The 15,729-nt window shown below is 41.1% G+C and overlaps 1 protein-coding gene across 5 annotated transcripts in view; it reads left to right on the top strand.

Moving 5' to 3' along the window:
* Positions 1-15,729, top strand: part of ATM (ATM serine/threonine kinase) — a 72,010-nt gene that overhangs the window by 4,586 nt on the left and 51,695 nt on the right. For 3 of the 5 annotated variants that reach the window (XM_074162277.1, XM_074162203.1, XM_074162121.1), the window contains exons 5-15: positions 2,446-2,611; positions 2,907-3,145; positions 3,933-4,096; positions 4,479-4,648; positions 7,027-7,398; positions 7,954-8,148; positions 8,464-8,559; positions 12,790-13,015; positions 14,269-14,400; positions 15,144-15,269; positions 15,391-15,480. In XM_074162277.1, the coding sequence (XP_074018378.1) occupies positions 2,446-2,611; positions 2,907-3,145; positions 3,933-4,096; positions 4,479-4,648; positions 7,027-7,398; positions 7,954-8,148; positions 8,464-8,559; positions 12,790-13,015; positions 14,269-14,400; positions 15,144-15,269; positions 15,391-15,480 (1,976 nt within the window). The remainder of the gene's footprint in view (positions 1-2,445; positions 2,612-2,906; positions 3,146-3,932; positions 4,097-4,478; positions 4,649-7,026; positions 7,399-7,953; positions 8,149-8,463; positions 8,560-12,789; positions 13,016-14,268; positions 14,401-15,143; positions 15,270-15,390; positions 15,481-15,729) is intronic. The other 2 variants (XM_074162363.1, XM_074162446.1) reach the window with 1 other exon arrangement.

The following is a 15,729-nucleotide window of genomic DNA, read 5'->3' as shown; positions in this document are numbered from 1 at the left end:
CCATGCAAGAAATAGTTTCTTGGTATCAAACAGCAAGGTGGGTGCTGTTGCATTCCTACTGATATGATTTATAGCATCACAGCAATGGCACCACTGAGCAGTAAAAAGGAAACAAGTTTTCCCTGGAATGGTGAGATGTTGGCAAATGCACATCCCTGGTTACAGTCTACTCGTGAACCCACTGTACCAAGTCACCAGGAAAATTGGTTCATTTCAGTGACAATCCGAGCAACAATAAGATCCGACCATGGGATACCAACTATACCATGTCAGAAGAAGAAATGTTGGCCATCTGTGAAGGAATCTGGGAAGCATTTGAAGTAGTGGCAATGGAATCAGAAATGCTGCTGGCTCCTCACTTGCTGGTACTTCACTGTTTGCTAAAAGGATAAATGCTTTTGACTTTCCACACAACAAGTGTGACCTGGAATAAATGGACTCATAAGAGGAGACAGTGATGCTCTGGCCTGCTGGAGGAGTTGATGGATTGTTCCAAACATCATGACTTTTGGGGTATCGCCCAAGGTATTACCACAAGCTCTAGAAGCCCTGGAATATGACAGGGATTCAAAAAATCAGTAATATGTCTTGTTCACTAATGGCTCTTGCATAATTGTTGGCCATTAGCAAAGATGGAAAGCTGTCATTTGGAATCCTAATCAAGAGGTGGTAGAAGCTGATGAAGGGGAAGGACAGCCAAGTTAATATGTAGAAGTCCAAGCCATAAGACTGGCCATTGATGCAGCATTACAGAGGAAACAGGACAGATTTTACCTGTATACTGACTCTTGGATGGTGGCCAGAGCCCTCTGGGACTGGCTTACACGGTGGAAACAGGAATTGGCAGAGATGAAGGAGACCAATTTTGATAGTTGCCTTGTGGAAAAACATCACATGGGATTTAGAAAAAACTCATTGTATGGTTATGACATGTTATTAGCTATGTCCCAAAAGGTAAAACCACCAAGAACTAATCAACAACTATCAATCAGACCAAACTACTCAAGTTGCTGCAGTCAACAAAGTCCTGGACTGGGAATGTAGAGTGGGCCTATTTATAACTTGATGGACTCATGAAACATCTAAAATGAGATTCCACCTGTCTCTGGGCAAGAGACTGAGGAGTGATATGTCTAAAGATGAAATTCTGCACGTAATAAAGGTACTTGAAATTTTTTCATTAGTGAAAAAAGCTAAACCACAAAAGGTATTGAAGCATGAAATCTGTCATTTAAGCTCCACTGACCAGGGGAGTTTAAAACAATTTGGAAGGTGCTCTCCACCTCATAAAACTCATCTGCCTCAGCTTGAAGGGGTGGAGGGGTGGTGATGTGTCAGCATGGTTCTGCCTTTAGACTGTGGAGAACCTCCAGGGATGCCTGGGACCAAGCTCGCATGGCTAGAACCAACAGGCTTAACACTCTGCTGCTCCACCTCTGACAACCGCTGCCCTTGTCAGCAACACAGGATGCGAGCCTAAGATGTTCCTTAATCTAGGAAGGCAGTTGCTTTGTTCAGAGCACAGTCCCAGCAAAAATGGATGAGGTAGTCCATTAGTGCTCAAAGACCTCATCTGGTACCCACTCAGGCGCTCAAAGCAGCAGAATATTCTTCATCCATCTTCCAGTAAATACCAGCCACCAAAACAAGGAGGAATTGATAGCACCAAGGAGGCCTCTTTCCACTCTTGCTGCTTAACAAATTACACTGCATCTTCCTTTATCTAAATGTCTGGATGCTCTGTTTGCTGTGCCACCCCCTGGTACTGAAGTTAGCACGTCTTAGGGTTTTCAGAGCTTGATTTCATCTGTCTGCTGTAGGAATTAAAGTAAAACTGGATCTATCCCAGTATTACTGCTACCTACAGAAAACTGTGTCCTTAATACCCGAAGAACTGTGGGAAGGATGGCAATAAACAACAGAGCCGCTCATTGTCACATATATTCAAGGACCAACAGACTTGCTATTCTTTCTTCTGCATATTCTTCTGAAGAGGAGGATGCCACAGCAGCTTCCTTCCCCTACCTTTTCATCTCCCGTCTGGTGCCCATGTTGCTGCAGACATCCCAGAGAGGATGCCCAGTGCTGAGCAATCAATGCAGAGTAGAACTTGAGTGTGGAAGTAGTTGTGAAAGTTAATCGTGGCTATAGCTACTCTGACTGTGTAGCACAAAGCAGATTGTATCTCAGCTCAGACCGAATATAACTTTTCTTCCAGTGTAGACAAGACACACATGTTTTGGTTTTTGTTTTTTTCCCCTGGTTAACTTCTGTGAATAACGTCACGCAGCTGAATTCAGAATGGTGGTTTCTGTACATTTAATGTAATATTTTGCTTCAAGTGTTTTTATGTAATCCTTTGCAATATATATGTTTTTATATGTATTTGTATATTTGTAACATATATACATATTATATATACTTTTCTTTTTAATACATTTGCAGAGTTGCTGATCCTGTATGGCCAATTATACCTCAAACCTTCTGGGCAGATCAACAGAGTCTTGGTGGCTAGGATAATTCACACACTTATGAGGGGGTACTGCTTCCAAACTGATGGGTTGAGTTCAGATATGTTTACCTTCTTTTCGAAAGTGATGCAGTGTGCGAGGTATGTTGCAGGTGCTCCTTTTGTATGCTAATACCTGCTTTTAGAAAATAACTCATTTTAAGTATTTGAGATTAGACTTGAGTAATAGCAGATACTACTCCTTTAGACATATTTTGTTGTTCTGTCTTTGAACACCAATTTAATAAATTCTTTAAAATATTAATAACTTCTGCACTTGTTAGGAAAATAATATTTCGAATATAGTTACTTGCTAGTATTTACATTTTAAAAGTTCCTGTGAAATGAAATAAGATTTTTTTCCTCTTGAAGTTTGACTGTTTGGTTTATGTTGCAGGCAGGAGAAGAATAGTGCAGGCCTGGATCATATTGTTGGAGCAATGAATATCTTCTGCAATAAATTTGCTGTCAACTGTCGCATACGGATTTGTAAAATAGGGGAAGAAATTTTGCCTACAGTGCTTTATATATGGACTCAGCATAGACCAAAGGATTCCCTGAAGGAATCAATAGTTGAGTTATTTCGTCTCCAAGTTCATGTTCATCATCCAAAGGGTGCAAAAACTCAGGGAAAAGGTACAATAAAAAGCTCCCTGGTTTTGTTTTCTATCCATCACTGTGTGTGGTTGTCTGAATTATTGTGCCAGCTTTCTGAATTTTGATACTGAGTCTTGGAAACATTAATAGGAGTGATGACTACTTTTCAGTAGTTTTATGCTATATGTTAATATTAGAGTGAAACTGAAAATGAGTTTTCAAATTGTATGCACTAAGAGAATATTAATTGTATTAAGTCCTGTAGAGGTTGACTTTTTTTATCAAAAGGTAATTTTAATTACAACATCAAAACACAAAGTCCTTGAGGAAGGGAAATAGTAGTTTAGATTTCCACATGTATTCATATCTTACCAGGTTTATTTAAGCCCAGATATTACTACTATGGTCTAAGTTTGCCTTACTGTATAAAACTGGCCAGAGAACATCACTCAGTAATTGTGTTTGTCTGTCATGACCTATTTCAGTTCTAGCATCTTCTTTTTAAAAAGATTTTTTTTTACTTTGTCTACAAATAGCAGAGTTTAAAAGTAGTCCAAATTTCTCCGTTGCATTTCACTGTAGTCTTTCCAGTTAGCTAAAGAATTTTTATTACAAACTTCGTTCCTACCTTAATTACTTGTATACACTGATTAAATTCTTTCTTAACTTTTTTCACTTTTTTACTTTCTTCATTATAAGACTTGTTCTGCATTTGTTAGGCTTTGTGTGCTTTACTCTGATTTTGGCCGTATTTTGTGTTGTCTGGGTAGGTTTACATACTGTGAGTGGTAAATGTTATCTTTTCATATCTTTTTTGCATGTACAGGTGCATATGACTCTACAAAATGGCAAAGTATCTTACATAACCTATATGATCTGCTGGTGAATGAAATAAATCTCATCAGTAGTAGAGGAAAGTATTCTTCAGGCTCACGTAATATTGCTGTAAAGGAAAATTTGATTGAGTTAATGGCTGATATTTGTCATCAGGTAAGATTTTTAGTTGAATGTGAAGTTGACGCTACATTTACTGTCTTGTATGTTTTGCTTTTTAAAGTAGTGTAGCTTTAACATTTCCCCAAAATGTTATTATTAGTGTTAGTACCTTTAGCCTGCGTTCTGCTGTGTTCAGTTGTTAATTTTTGTGCAGTTTAGAAACGTGTGGACTCCTAAATTATACTAGATTTCACTAGTGTTCTTATTAGGCTATAAGCAGAGGTTCTGTTATAGTAAAGAATAACTCTGGTTGCCTTTTAAGAGGCTTTATACGCCGTAAAAAATGGACCAGTTTAGTTTGACATTTCAGTTTTCCTGTAAATACTACATTATAATTTTTTTTGTTTACATGCTTTTTAATGATTCTTTATAAAAGGTTTTTACAGAGGATACCAAAGTTCTGGAAATTACCCAGTCGTATACCATTTCCCAGAGAGAGTCCAGTGATGAAACAGTACCAAGCAAGCGCAGGAGGATTGAACTAGGCTGGGAACTAATTCGAGACAACCTGCAAAGATCACAGAAGGATTTTGATGTCATACCTTGGTAATAACATCTTTACAAGGAAACGACTATCACTACAGCCATCTTTTTACATTCAGGTGTTCTCCTGAGTATATTGTGCTTTCGAATTAGGTGTCTGCACATGTGGTAATTATATATATAAGCAGTAAGCTTAGATTCTCACAACGTTTGGAAAGTCGTGAGTACCGTTCTTGGTGCTGTTGCTTTAAAACCTTTATATCCTTGGTTTGCTAAGAAATAATAGAGGAGGTCTGGTGTTGTAGTGTATAAGATACTACTACCTCTGCCTTTTATGCTAGATATCAGCAATCATTATGTAAGTGTTGTGTGTGTTATGTATTAGGAAATTAATGTGAGATTTTCTGCTGTCTGTGCCACAGGACAGATACCATTAACAGTTTGGCCATTCTGGAGTAGTTCACACACTTTGCTGTAATACTCAGCCTAAGAACTGTTGAAGTGCAAGGCCTGGCGTCTTAGCTTGGACCCTGATTGAGGGGTATTTTGTTTGACATGAGGGACTTCTGAACTGAGGTGTGGCTGCACATCATCTTCCACTGGCTGCCACAGAAGGATTCTGTAGCAGAGAGCATAGCAGGGACTCAGGTCATTGTTAAAAGACTACAGCTAGATTTTTCCAGAACTTACCAGTTACAGCCCTAAGCCCAAGAATGTTGACTTTTTAGCTAAAATAGATTACACTGGATGTTTTTTGTTTTTACTGTTCCTCCCTGTCTTTCTGACTTTTGTGGGAAACTGCTGTATAGGATACCAGAACAAGTGTAGCTGCTTGTGAACTGGGTCCTGAGCTGGGGTTGCAGGTTTGTGTGTGCATTTATTGCTGACAATATTGAGGAAAAATGGCTATTTAGGATCTAATTGACAAGCTAACATGCCATTAAGCGTAGAGGTGGCAATTTCAAAGAAATACCATGCATTTGAGTAGAGTTGCATCCATTGCTAGAGCAAAACTTACCATCCCCAGCTTAACATTTTGTTCATTTGACAAACATTTTTCTTATCTGCAGAGATGTTGTTGATGATGTAATGTTTCCTGTTTATGTAATTTCACCCTTGAGGTCACTCCCTGGGTCAGAGTGTGTAACAGGCTCGTCAGAAGAAGGAGAAAAATAATTTCCTTGCCTGAAATTTTCTTCCTTTGCGGTCAGAAATCAGTCATCTCAGCTTGTGAGAAATTATTAGAAATCAGTAAAGTAAGAAAAAAGCTTGTAAGAAATTAGTATTGGTACTAAATCATAGAATCATAGAATGGTTAGAGTTGGAAGGGACCTTAAAGATCATCGAGTTCCAACCCCCCTGCCATGGGCAGGGACACCTCCCACTAGAGCAGGTTGCTCAAAGCCCCATCCAGCCTGGTCTTAAACACTTCCAGGGATGGGGCATCCACAAGTTCCCTCGGCAACCTGTTCCAGTGCTTCACCACCCTCACAGGAAAGATTTTCTTCCTAATATCTAATCTAAATCTCCCCTCTTCCAATTTAAACCATTACCCCTTGTCCTGTCACTACACTTCCTGACAAAGAGTCCCCCTCCGGCACTGCTGTAGGCTCCCTTCAGATACTGGAAGGCTGCTATGAGGTCTCCCCGGAGCCTTCTCTTCTGCAGGCTGAACAACCCCAGCTCTCTCAGCCTGTCTTCATAGGAGAGGTGCTCCATCCCTCTGATCATCTTCGTGGCCCTCCGCTGGACCCGTTCCAACAGGTCCATGTCCTTCTTGTGTTGAGGACTCCAAAGCTGGACACAGTATTCCAGGTGGGGTCTCACAAGCACAGAGTAGAGGGGTAGAATCACCTCCCGCGACCTGCTGGCCACGCTTCTCTTGATGCAGCCCAGGATGCGGTTGGCTTTCTGGGCTGCCAGTGCGCACTGCTGGCTCATGTTGAGCTTCTCATCCACGAGCACCCCCAAGTCCTTCTCCTCAGGGCTGCTCTCCAGCCATTCTCCGCCCAACCTGTATTTGTGCCTGGGATTGCCACGTCCCAGGTGCAGGACCCTGCACTTGGCCTGGTTGAACTTCATGCGGTTTGCAGAAGCCCATCTCTCAAGCCTGTCCAGGTCCCTCTGGATGGCAGCATCCCTTCCCTCCAGCGTGTCAACCGCGCCACTGAGCTTGGTGTCATAAGCAGACTTGCTGAGGGTGCGCTCTGTCCCACTGTCCATGTCTCTGACAAAGATGTTAGATCTAGACAAGCAGACTTTTCAAGTAAAAGCAGTAGAAATATTGAATCTTTAACCTTTGATAGTAAACAAATCAGCTCAGTACTGGTAGGTGTATATATGTGAAATGACAATCATAGAATGCTTTGTTTGTTTATTTACTTTTCAAGATGCAAATTTCTGTATATTTGATATTAATTGCTTCACTTCGTGTTTTCAAGGTTACAGATTACAGCTCAGTTAATATCAAAGTATCCCACGAGTCTTCCTAACAGCGAGCTGCCTCCTTTACTGAATGTCCTTCACCAGTTACTGCCTCAGCAGCGCCGAGGAGAAAGGACCCCATATGTGCTGAGGTGTCTTACAGAGGTAGCTTTGTGTCAAAACCAGAAAACTGATTTGAAAAGCACCCACAAGTTGGAGCTCCAGAGAACCTGGGCAAAGATTTGGTCTCTTACTGTTCGTAGTGTAAGTTTCCAGCAAATTGAAGTGGAGAGCTTTGGGCTACTCGGAGCTATGATTCAAGGAAACCTTGTTGTAACAGATAAAGAGCTCTGGAAGATATTTTCAGGACCTGCATGCAAGCCTTCAAGGTAAAATAGGAAGCAAGGATAGTATTTTGTGTGTGATTCACATTGTTCTTTACTGTGCAAGCAAACCCACGGTATTATTCAGAATAATATTGTGGTGGCTGTATTTCTGGTTAAGAACTGCCCATGTTTGTGTTTTAAGCATTTGAAATGGGCATGAATACATACGTAAGTCTGAAAGCAGAGGCAGAAGAGGAGAGGCAAGCATCCTCAAACTTAAAATTGACTAAAAATGTAAAATCTGACAAAAAACTTTAAATCTGACTGAAAGAGATGTTGATTTTTTGAAGTTAAAAGTATGTTTTCTTCTAAATGTAGTTTGATTGTGAAATGAGGATTCTGAAACAGTCTTTAAAATCGACAGGAAATGTCTATAATAGCCAAAATGTGACTTTTGAGAATGCAAAGATTCTAATCCAGGAGTTTTCCAATATGAGTGCTTATTAACTTGCTTATATACTTGATGCTCCCTGAGCATACAGAAATACTGACCGTGCTTTAGAGTGCTGATCAACAAATTCCATGTTGTTTCTCACAAATGTTCCATTTTTGTTACAGTTCTGCTCTATGTTGTTTAGCATTAGTGATGTCTGCCTATTCAGTGCCAAAAAATTTGGATGTAGGGATGGAACAGAATAACTGTGAAAGAAATCTGGATTCTGTGTTAAAAGAAGCAATAATGAAATGGGGACTGTCCTCCCATTTGGAAGAAGAAATGGAAGAATGTGCGGAGTTGCCTCCCGTGCTCTGCAGGTAAAGTGTTTGTGGCATAATTTTATATGTAAGCTGACCCTATAACACAGAAGATTGTGCAGGCAAAAGTGGTTTTGCAGAATTTTATTATGTTAATACTTTGCTAGAGTTTATAGGCTTTTTAAGCTTACTGTAGAATGTCATTCTGGGGTCATAATTTAGTTATCTGTCCATAGCATAGCAGATGAAAGCTTAAGAAAGCTTAAACTTCATTGAAGCTACAGTGTGAATCTGGTTAACATTTGGGTGCCTTTCAGGATTCTCAAGAGCTTTTCTGATTACAAGAAAATACAAAACAATTTTCTCTTTTTACAGTGATTTTCCTGATCTTATATTACAAAAAATTCTTGTGAGCCTTACAATGAAGAACTGTAGAGCTGCCATGATTTTTTTCCAAAATGATGCTAAATGGTATGTTTTTAAATCAATCATTGTAGATACTTCAGCTTCTTAGATTTGTCGTTTTGGGAAGCAGAGATAATGAAATGCATAATTCCTCAAGCTCTTTCACATGTTTCTATACAACATCTTTCAGACCCCATGAAAATAATGGCACTTTTACAAATTAAGATACTTTAAGCAGACATTAATATAGTCTCTTACTGAGAGTCAAAGCTTCAGGTATTGAATAAGGGCTTATAAGTGATACGTGCATCATCCCTCTTCAGCAATACAGCTAAATATTTGACTCTTTAACCATAAGTACATTAGGTACTTTTAACTCATTACATATATTTTCTGAAAAATTTACTACTTCATACAAAGACGTATTCAGGATTTTAACATTACTTTGCATTCTAAAGGAAGCATGTATCTTAAGAGTTTTCCTTAAGATAGATGCTAAGTAGAAAGTTAGCTACTTGCTTACCTTCCGTATGTCCTCTACCTGTGTTTGTGGCCTCAGCCACATGTTACTAGAGTCTGTTGGAGTCACTCTGTGAATGCTGTTGCATCTTTCACTGATGCATATGTTCAAGCTCCAGTTTCCTCTTAATGAATCTCAAAGGTGTATAACTTGTTCTATGGAAGATAAGACTTTCCTACCTAGAAATTAGAAACACTAGTTTCAGGGGGTTTGTGATTTCCTGCTCCAATTGTGTGAAGTAGGTTGAGGTCAGCTATCTTAACACAAAACAAATGCTGCTGTATGAACTACAGTAAGAACATATGATGTGTGCGGAGGCTTCATTTTTCCTTCCAGTTTCTTCAGACAGAGCTAAAATGGTAGTATCTATTCCACAACAAAAGTCACCTCAGAAATTAAAGATCAACTAGAGTTTGGAAGCAGAAAAAGATAGAATCATACACTAGTTTGGGTTGGAAGGGACCTTTAAAGGTCATCTAGTCCAACCCCCCTGCAATGAGTGGGGACATCTTTAACTAGATCAGGTTGCTCAAAGTGCCGTCCACCCTGACCTTGTATGTTTCCAGGAATGGGGCACCTACCACCTCTCTGGGCAACCTGTTCCAGTGTTTCACCACCCTCATTGTAAAAAATTTCTTCCTTATATCTAGTCTAAATCTACCTTCTCTAAGTTTAAAACCATTACTCCTTGTCCTATCACAACAGTCCCTGCTAAAACATCTGTCCCCATCTTTCTTATATGCACCCTTTAAGTGCTGAAAGGCTGTAATTAGGTCTTCCCAGAGCCTTCTCTTCTCCATGTTGAATAACCCAAACTCTCGCAGCCTGTCCTCATAGGAGAGGTGTTCCAGCCCTCTGATCATGTTTGTGGGGCCCTCCTCTGCACCCACTCCAGCAGATCCATGTCTTTCCCGTGCTCCAGAGCTGGACACTCCCCATGAGGTCTCACAAGAGCGGAGTAGAGGGACAGAATCACCTCCCTCAACCTGCTGGCCATGCTTCTTTTGATGCAGCCCAGGATATGGTTGGCTTTCTGGGCTGCCAGTGCACATTGTTGCCTCATGTCCCGTTTTTCATCGAGCAGTACCCCCAAGTCTTTCTCAGCAGGGCTGCTGTCAATCCCTTCATCCCCCAGCCTGTATTGATACTGAGGATTGCCCCGACCCAGGTGCAGGACCCTTGTTGAACCTCATGAGGTTTACATGGGCCCACGTCTCAAGCTTGTCCAGGTCCCTCTGGGTGGCATCCTGTCTCTCAGGCATGTCAACCGCACCACTCAGCTTGGTGTCATCTGCAAACTTGCTGAGGGTGCACTTGGTTCCACTGTCAATGTCATTGATGAAAATATTGAACAGTACTGGTCCCAGTACAGACTCCTGAGGGACACCACTTGTCACCAGTCTCCATCTGGACATGGAGACATTGACCACTACCCTCTGGATGCAGCCATCCAACCAATTCCTCATCCATCGAACAGTCCACCCATCAAATCCATCTCTTTCCAGTTTAGAGAGCAGGGTGTTGTGGGGGACCTTGTCAAAAGCCTTACAGGAGTCCAGATAGAAGACATCCATTGCTCTTCCCTTGTCTACTGATGTAGTCACTCCATCACAGAAGGGCACTAGGTTGGTCAGGCAGGACTTGCCCTTGGTGAAGCCATGTTGGCTGTCTCGAATCACTTCCCTGTCCTCCATGTGCCTTAGCATAGCTTCTGGGAGGATCTGTTCCATGATCTTCCCGGGCACAGAGGTGAGGCTGACAGGTTGGTAGTTCCCAGGGTCCTTCTTTCCATCCTTTTTAAAAATGGGTGTAATGTTTCCCTTTTTCCAGTCACCGGGGACTTCTCCTGACTGCTGTGACTTTTCAGATCTCATGGAAAGCGACTTGGCAACTACATCGGGCAATTCCCTCAGGACTCTGGGATGCATCTCATCAGGTCCCATAGACTTCTGTATGTTCAGGTTCCTCAGGTGGTCACGAGCCTGATACTCTCTTATAGCAGGAGGGATTTTGCTCCCCCGGTCCCCGTCGTGCCGTCCATCCACTCAAGGGATGTGGGGAGAGAGGTTGCCAGTGAAGACTGAGGCAGAAAGTTGTTGAGTGCCTCAGCCCTCTCCTCATCTGTTGTCATCAGTTTTCCAGTCTTGCTCATCAGGGCGAGTACGCGTTCTTTGACCTTCTTTTTCTCACTGACATACCCGTAGAAGTCCTCCTTATTATTCTTTGTGTCCCTTGCCAAGTTCAGCTCCATCTGCGCCTTGGCCTTCCTGACCCCATCTCTACACAACTGGACAGCGTTCCTATACTCTTCCCAGGATACCTGTCCCTGCTTCCACTGCCTGTGCATTTCCTTCTTGCCCTTTAGTTTGACCAGCCAGTCTAAACTCAGCCATGCTGGTCTCTTGCCTTCCTTTCCTGATTTCTTACACTTGGGGTTTGAGATCATAGAATCATAGAATCGTCTAGGTTGGAAGAGACCCTTGGGATCATCGAGTCCAACCATCTACCCTACTCTACAAAGTTCTCCCCTATACCATATCCCCCAACACCACATCTAAACGTCTCTTAAACACATCCAGGGATGATGACTCAACCACCTCCCTGGGCAGCCTATTCCAATGCCCGACCACTCTTTCTGTGAAAAATTCTTTCCTAATGTTCAATCTAAACCTACCCCATTGGAGCTTGAAGCCATTCCCTGTCGTTCTGTCATTAATTACCTGTGCGAAGAGATCAGCACCAACCTCTCTACAGTGTCCTTTCAAGTAGTTGTAGAGAGTGATGAGGTCTCCCCTCAGCCTCCTCTTCCTCATACTAAACAGTCCCATGTCCCAAGACATCCCAAGATGTCTTTAAGGACTATGGAAAGTGTCCTTAAAGACCTGTCAGCTCTGTTCTGCTTCCTTGTCCCTGAGGGCAGTTTCCCAGGGGGTCCCTACTAACTCCTTGAGGAGCTGGAAGTTTGCTTTCCTAAAATCCAGGGTCCTGACTTTACTTTTCCCCTGACCCCATATCCCTCAGGACTGTGAACTCCACCAGTGCATGATCACTGCAGCCCAGGCTGCCTCTTGATGTCACCGATGAGCTCACTTGCGTTATTGACCAGCAGGTCCAGGATCACATCCCCTCTGGTGGGGCTGTCTATTACCTAGTTTAAGACGTTATCCTCACTGCACTCCAGGAGTCTCCTGGATTGCATACAGCTTGCCATGCTAGTCTTCCAGCAGATGTCGGGGTGGTTGAAGTCCCCCAGCAGGATGAGAGCCTGTGAGCGCAATGCTTCCTGTAGCTGGAGTAAGAAGGCTTCGCCAATAGGCTCTCCTTGATCTGGTAGCCTGTAGTAGACACCAACAGCAAGGTTCCCTGTGTTGTCTCGGTCTCTAATTCTTACCCATAAGCTTTCAACCTGCTCGTGGCTATTCTTCAGAGACAGCTCTTCACACTCTCTCCATTTCTTTATGTAGAGGGCAGTGCCTCTGCCCCTCCTTCCTCGCCTGTCCCTTCTGAACTGTCTGTAGCCATCGATAGCCACACTCCAGTCATGGGATTCGTCCCACCAAGTTTCAGTAATGGCAACTAGGTCGTAGCTTTCTAGCAGCATGGTGGCTTCCAGCTCCTCCTGTTTGTTGATAGATATTTAATAGATATCTATAGATAATTTAGATAATAGAATATTTTGGTTTGCTTTTGTTTATTTCTTGCATTTAAATAATAGTTTTAAAGACTTGTAAGTCATATATTGGCTGCTAAAGTAAAAATGATGTTTCTTCTTCAAGTGTGCAACACTTGCAAAGGAAAGAAGAAAACATTTTTTCTGATGTTGAAGAGCTGTATCTGCAGACAACATTTGATGAAATGGATATTTTCACTAACTTTGCAGTAAATGTTGCAGATAAAAATACAACTGGTTCAAGACTTGCCATCAACCAAAATCTTAGGGAAACACTGGAGTACTGTCTTTTAGCAATGTCAGAAAAGCTTTTAAGCAGCTATGCTCCTAAGGTAAGTTAGAAATTACCGTTACATCCTTATATTTGTGCTCCCAAGCAATATATTTTTAAGGCAAAGTATATAGATTTTTGTTCCTTTTGCTGCTAAAAATGACCTGCAAGCATTTTTAAAACTATATTCAATGATACAAAATAGGGAAGTTGTATTTCTTTACGTCATTGGCAAAATATCCATCGTTTTCCTAAGTATGTGGGAATATGTAGAAGCTGTATAGAAGTGGAAGTATGTGCAAAGTTGCCACACAAACTACTATTACCCTGCTTTTTGTGATGTTGGTTTCAGCTTCTGTGCCCCTGTAATGCTTTCAGCTCTTGCCAGTTTTCAGCTAAGATAGCCTGGGGCATAGAGGTCTCAAAGAGTTAGGTTTTGTAAAAGGAGGCAGCTGTGTAAAGGAGTAATTGTAAAGAAAAGCTGCGAATACAGGCTGTGTTAACAGGAGCACAGCCAGTGCTCAAGACAACTGATTTTTCCCCTCAGTGCCTTTAGATGGCATTTGAAATACTGTTTTGGGCCTCCTAGTACAAGACAGACATGTAGTGCATTCAGTGGAGGCCACTGAGATGGCGGGGGCTCCAGCATTTGACCTGTGAGGAGGCATAGAGGAAACTGGGCTTGTTCAGCCTGGAGCAGATGTGGCTTTGGGGGCAACTAACAGGCTATGATGTTAAAGGCTGCCGGTACCTATAAGATTGTCTAGAAGACAGAGCCAGGCTCTTCACAGTGGCGTATTGCAGGAAGATGAGAGGCAGCAGGCAGAGTCAAGAGATGTTCACACTGGATACCAGGAGAGTTTTATCGATGTGAGGACACTCAGGCAGTGGCACAGGTTACCCTGCCTGAGAGGTTGTGCACCCTTCATCCTTGGAGGTTTTCAAGCCCTGACTGGGTCAAGCCTTGAGTAACCTGTTCTGACCTCAGAGCTTACCCTGCTGTGAGCAAGAGGTTGGACCAGAGTATTGTGTAAGTATTGCTATGATGGAATCTGAAGGAGAGGGAGAATTCAAAGTATTGTGAAGGAAGGAAGTGTAAGGGCCATGGGACACAGAGAATAATAACATGGAGAACCAAAAGGATGCGTTAGGGAGCTGAGGCAACTGCAGTGCAAAACACTAGGATGCAGATCATCATTAATTTTGGTGAAATCTGTATATAAAAGTGTTTAAAAAAGATTTTAAAGAATTTTTTATTTTGGTGAAAAGGTTTAACGATAAACCACTGGTACTTATACTGTGTATTTGATTTAGTCTAAGGTTGTTGCTGCAGAACACCTTGTCCGATGTGTCAGTCTCTTGAGTGGTGTTCTTGGTTGCTATTGCTATACTGGTATATTAAAAGAAGAGGATGCTTGTAAATCAAAGTTGTTCCAGACTGCCAAGGTAAGCAGCAATGTGTTTGGGAGCTATTAAAAATGAAAGAAATTGTTAAATATAAAATTTTTTTTCTATCCACAGTGACACATTTTCAGAGCATGAATTATTTCTGCTGGTTTCTGCTTAAAAAAAACGCAGTTGAGAGAAGTTTAAATACATTACTGCTGCTGAAAGAGAGGAGTCACTGAAATTCTGTCAGTATGCCAAGGCATCAGTTTTGCAGTGGGGATTATTTTAAATACTGATAGATTTCTGAGTCACCCCTTTAATAAAAATAAAATATCATGGACATGTGGACAAAGGATACTTAAAAGGATAACAAGTGCTTTAATTTTTAGGTCTTTTATGCTGGAAATTGTTAAGATCATTTGATGGTTTAAACCAGTATGTAGACAGCTACTATTATTATTACTACTACTACTAGCTGAGGCAGTTTTTTGCTTAAATATGGAAACTGAAAACTTATGCATTATGGAGAGATGCTGTATTTTTCTTTTGTGGTGAAAATATCAGTGTTTCAGGCAGGTCTAGGCCATCTTTTTGTCACTTCTGGAGCAGAATGAGTGAAACAAAAATCAAAGAAAAAAAATAGTCCAAATTCACTGTTGCATGCTATAAATATCAAATCTGTATGAATGAGAATATATGAATGAGAATCATGTCCTTTTGTTTCTGTGTGTGTGCTGTGTATGTGCCAGTGTATAAAGGAATTTAACTGAAATGTTTTAACTGTGCTGTATTTTTACTAGTCTCTCATTCATTATGTCGGAGAAGGCATTTCTCAGTCTAAAAACAAACTAAATGAGGATGCCCAGATCAACTCACTGAGGACTTTGATAATGCAGTGCACAAAATGTTTATGCAATTGTACCAAGGTAAAGTTTATAAAGTAGTTTATATTTCTTTCTTCATTAATGATATCACAAAGTTGAATATCATACATATAGTACCTGAAAAAAATGGATTAACCTATCTGTACATCTTGCTTTCTTACAGAGCAGTGCTAATAAGATGCTGTCTAATATATTCCTGCATTTGTTAACATCAAAATTTATGAATGATCTTGTAGATATTTGCAAAAATCTGGTAAGTAGATTCTGTCTGTTTCTAAATGCAGTGCTCTTCAATTACAGGATTTTTACAGTATAATAATTTGGAGGCAAACCAAATGAGATGCTTACTGAAAAAATAAAATACATTGAGTTTTATAGAGAATTCCTAACTGGAAACATTTCTATTTACCATTTGAACACAGGCATAGGAGAAAAATGAGAGCAGATGGATAACAGCTGATCACGGTTAGAATGCCAGCTCACATTAAAAAACAAATCATGT

Source organism: Numenius arquata, chromosome 1, assembly GCF_964106895.1.
Source record: "Numenius arquata chromosome 1, bNumArq3.hap1.1, whole genome shotgun sequence".
Classification (NCBI taxonomy): Eukaryota; Metazoa; Chordata; class Aves; order Charadriiformes; family Scolopacidae; genus Numenius; species Numenius arquata.
This window is presented reverse-complemented; position numbering and strand designations above follow the sequence as displayed.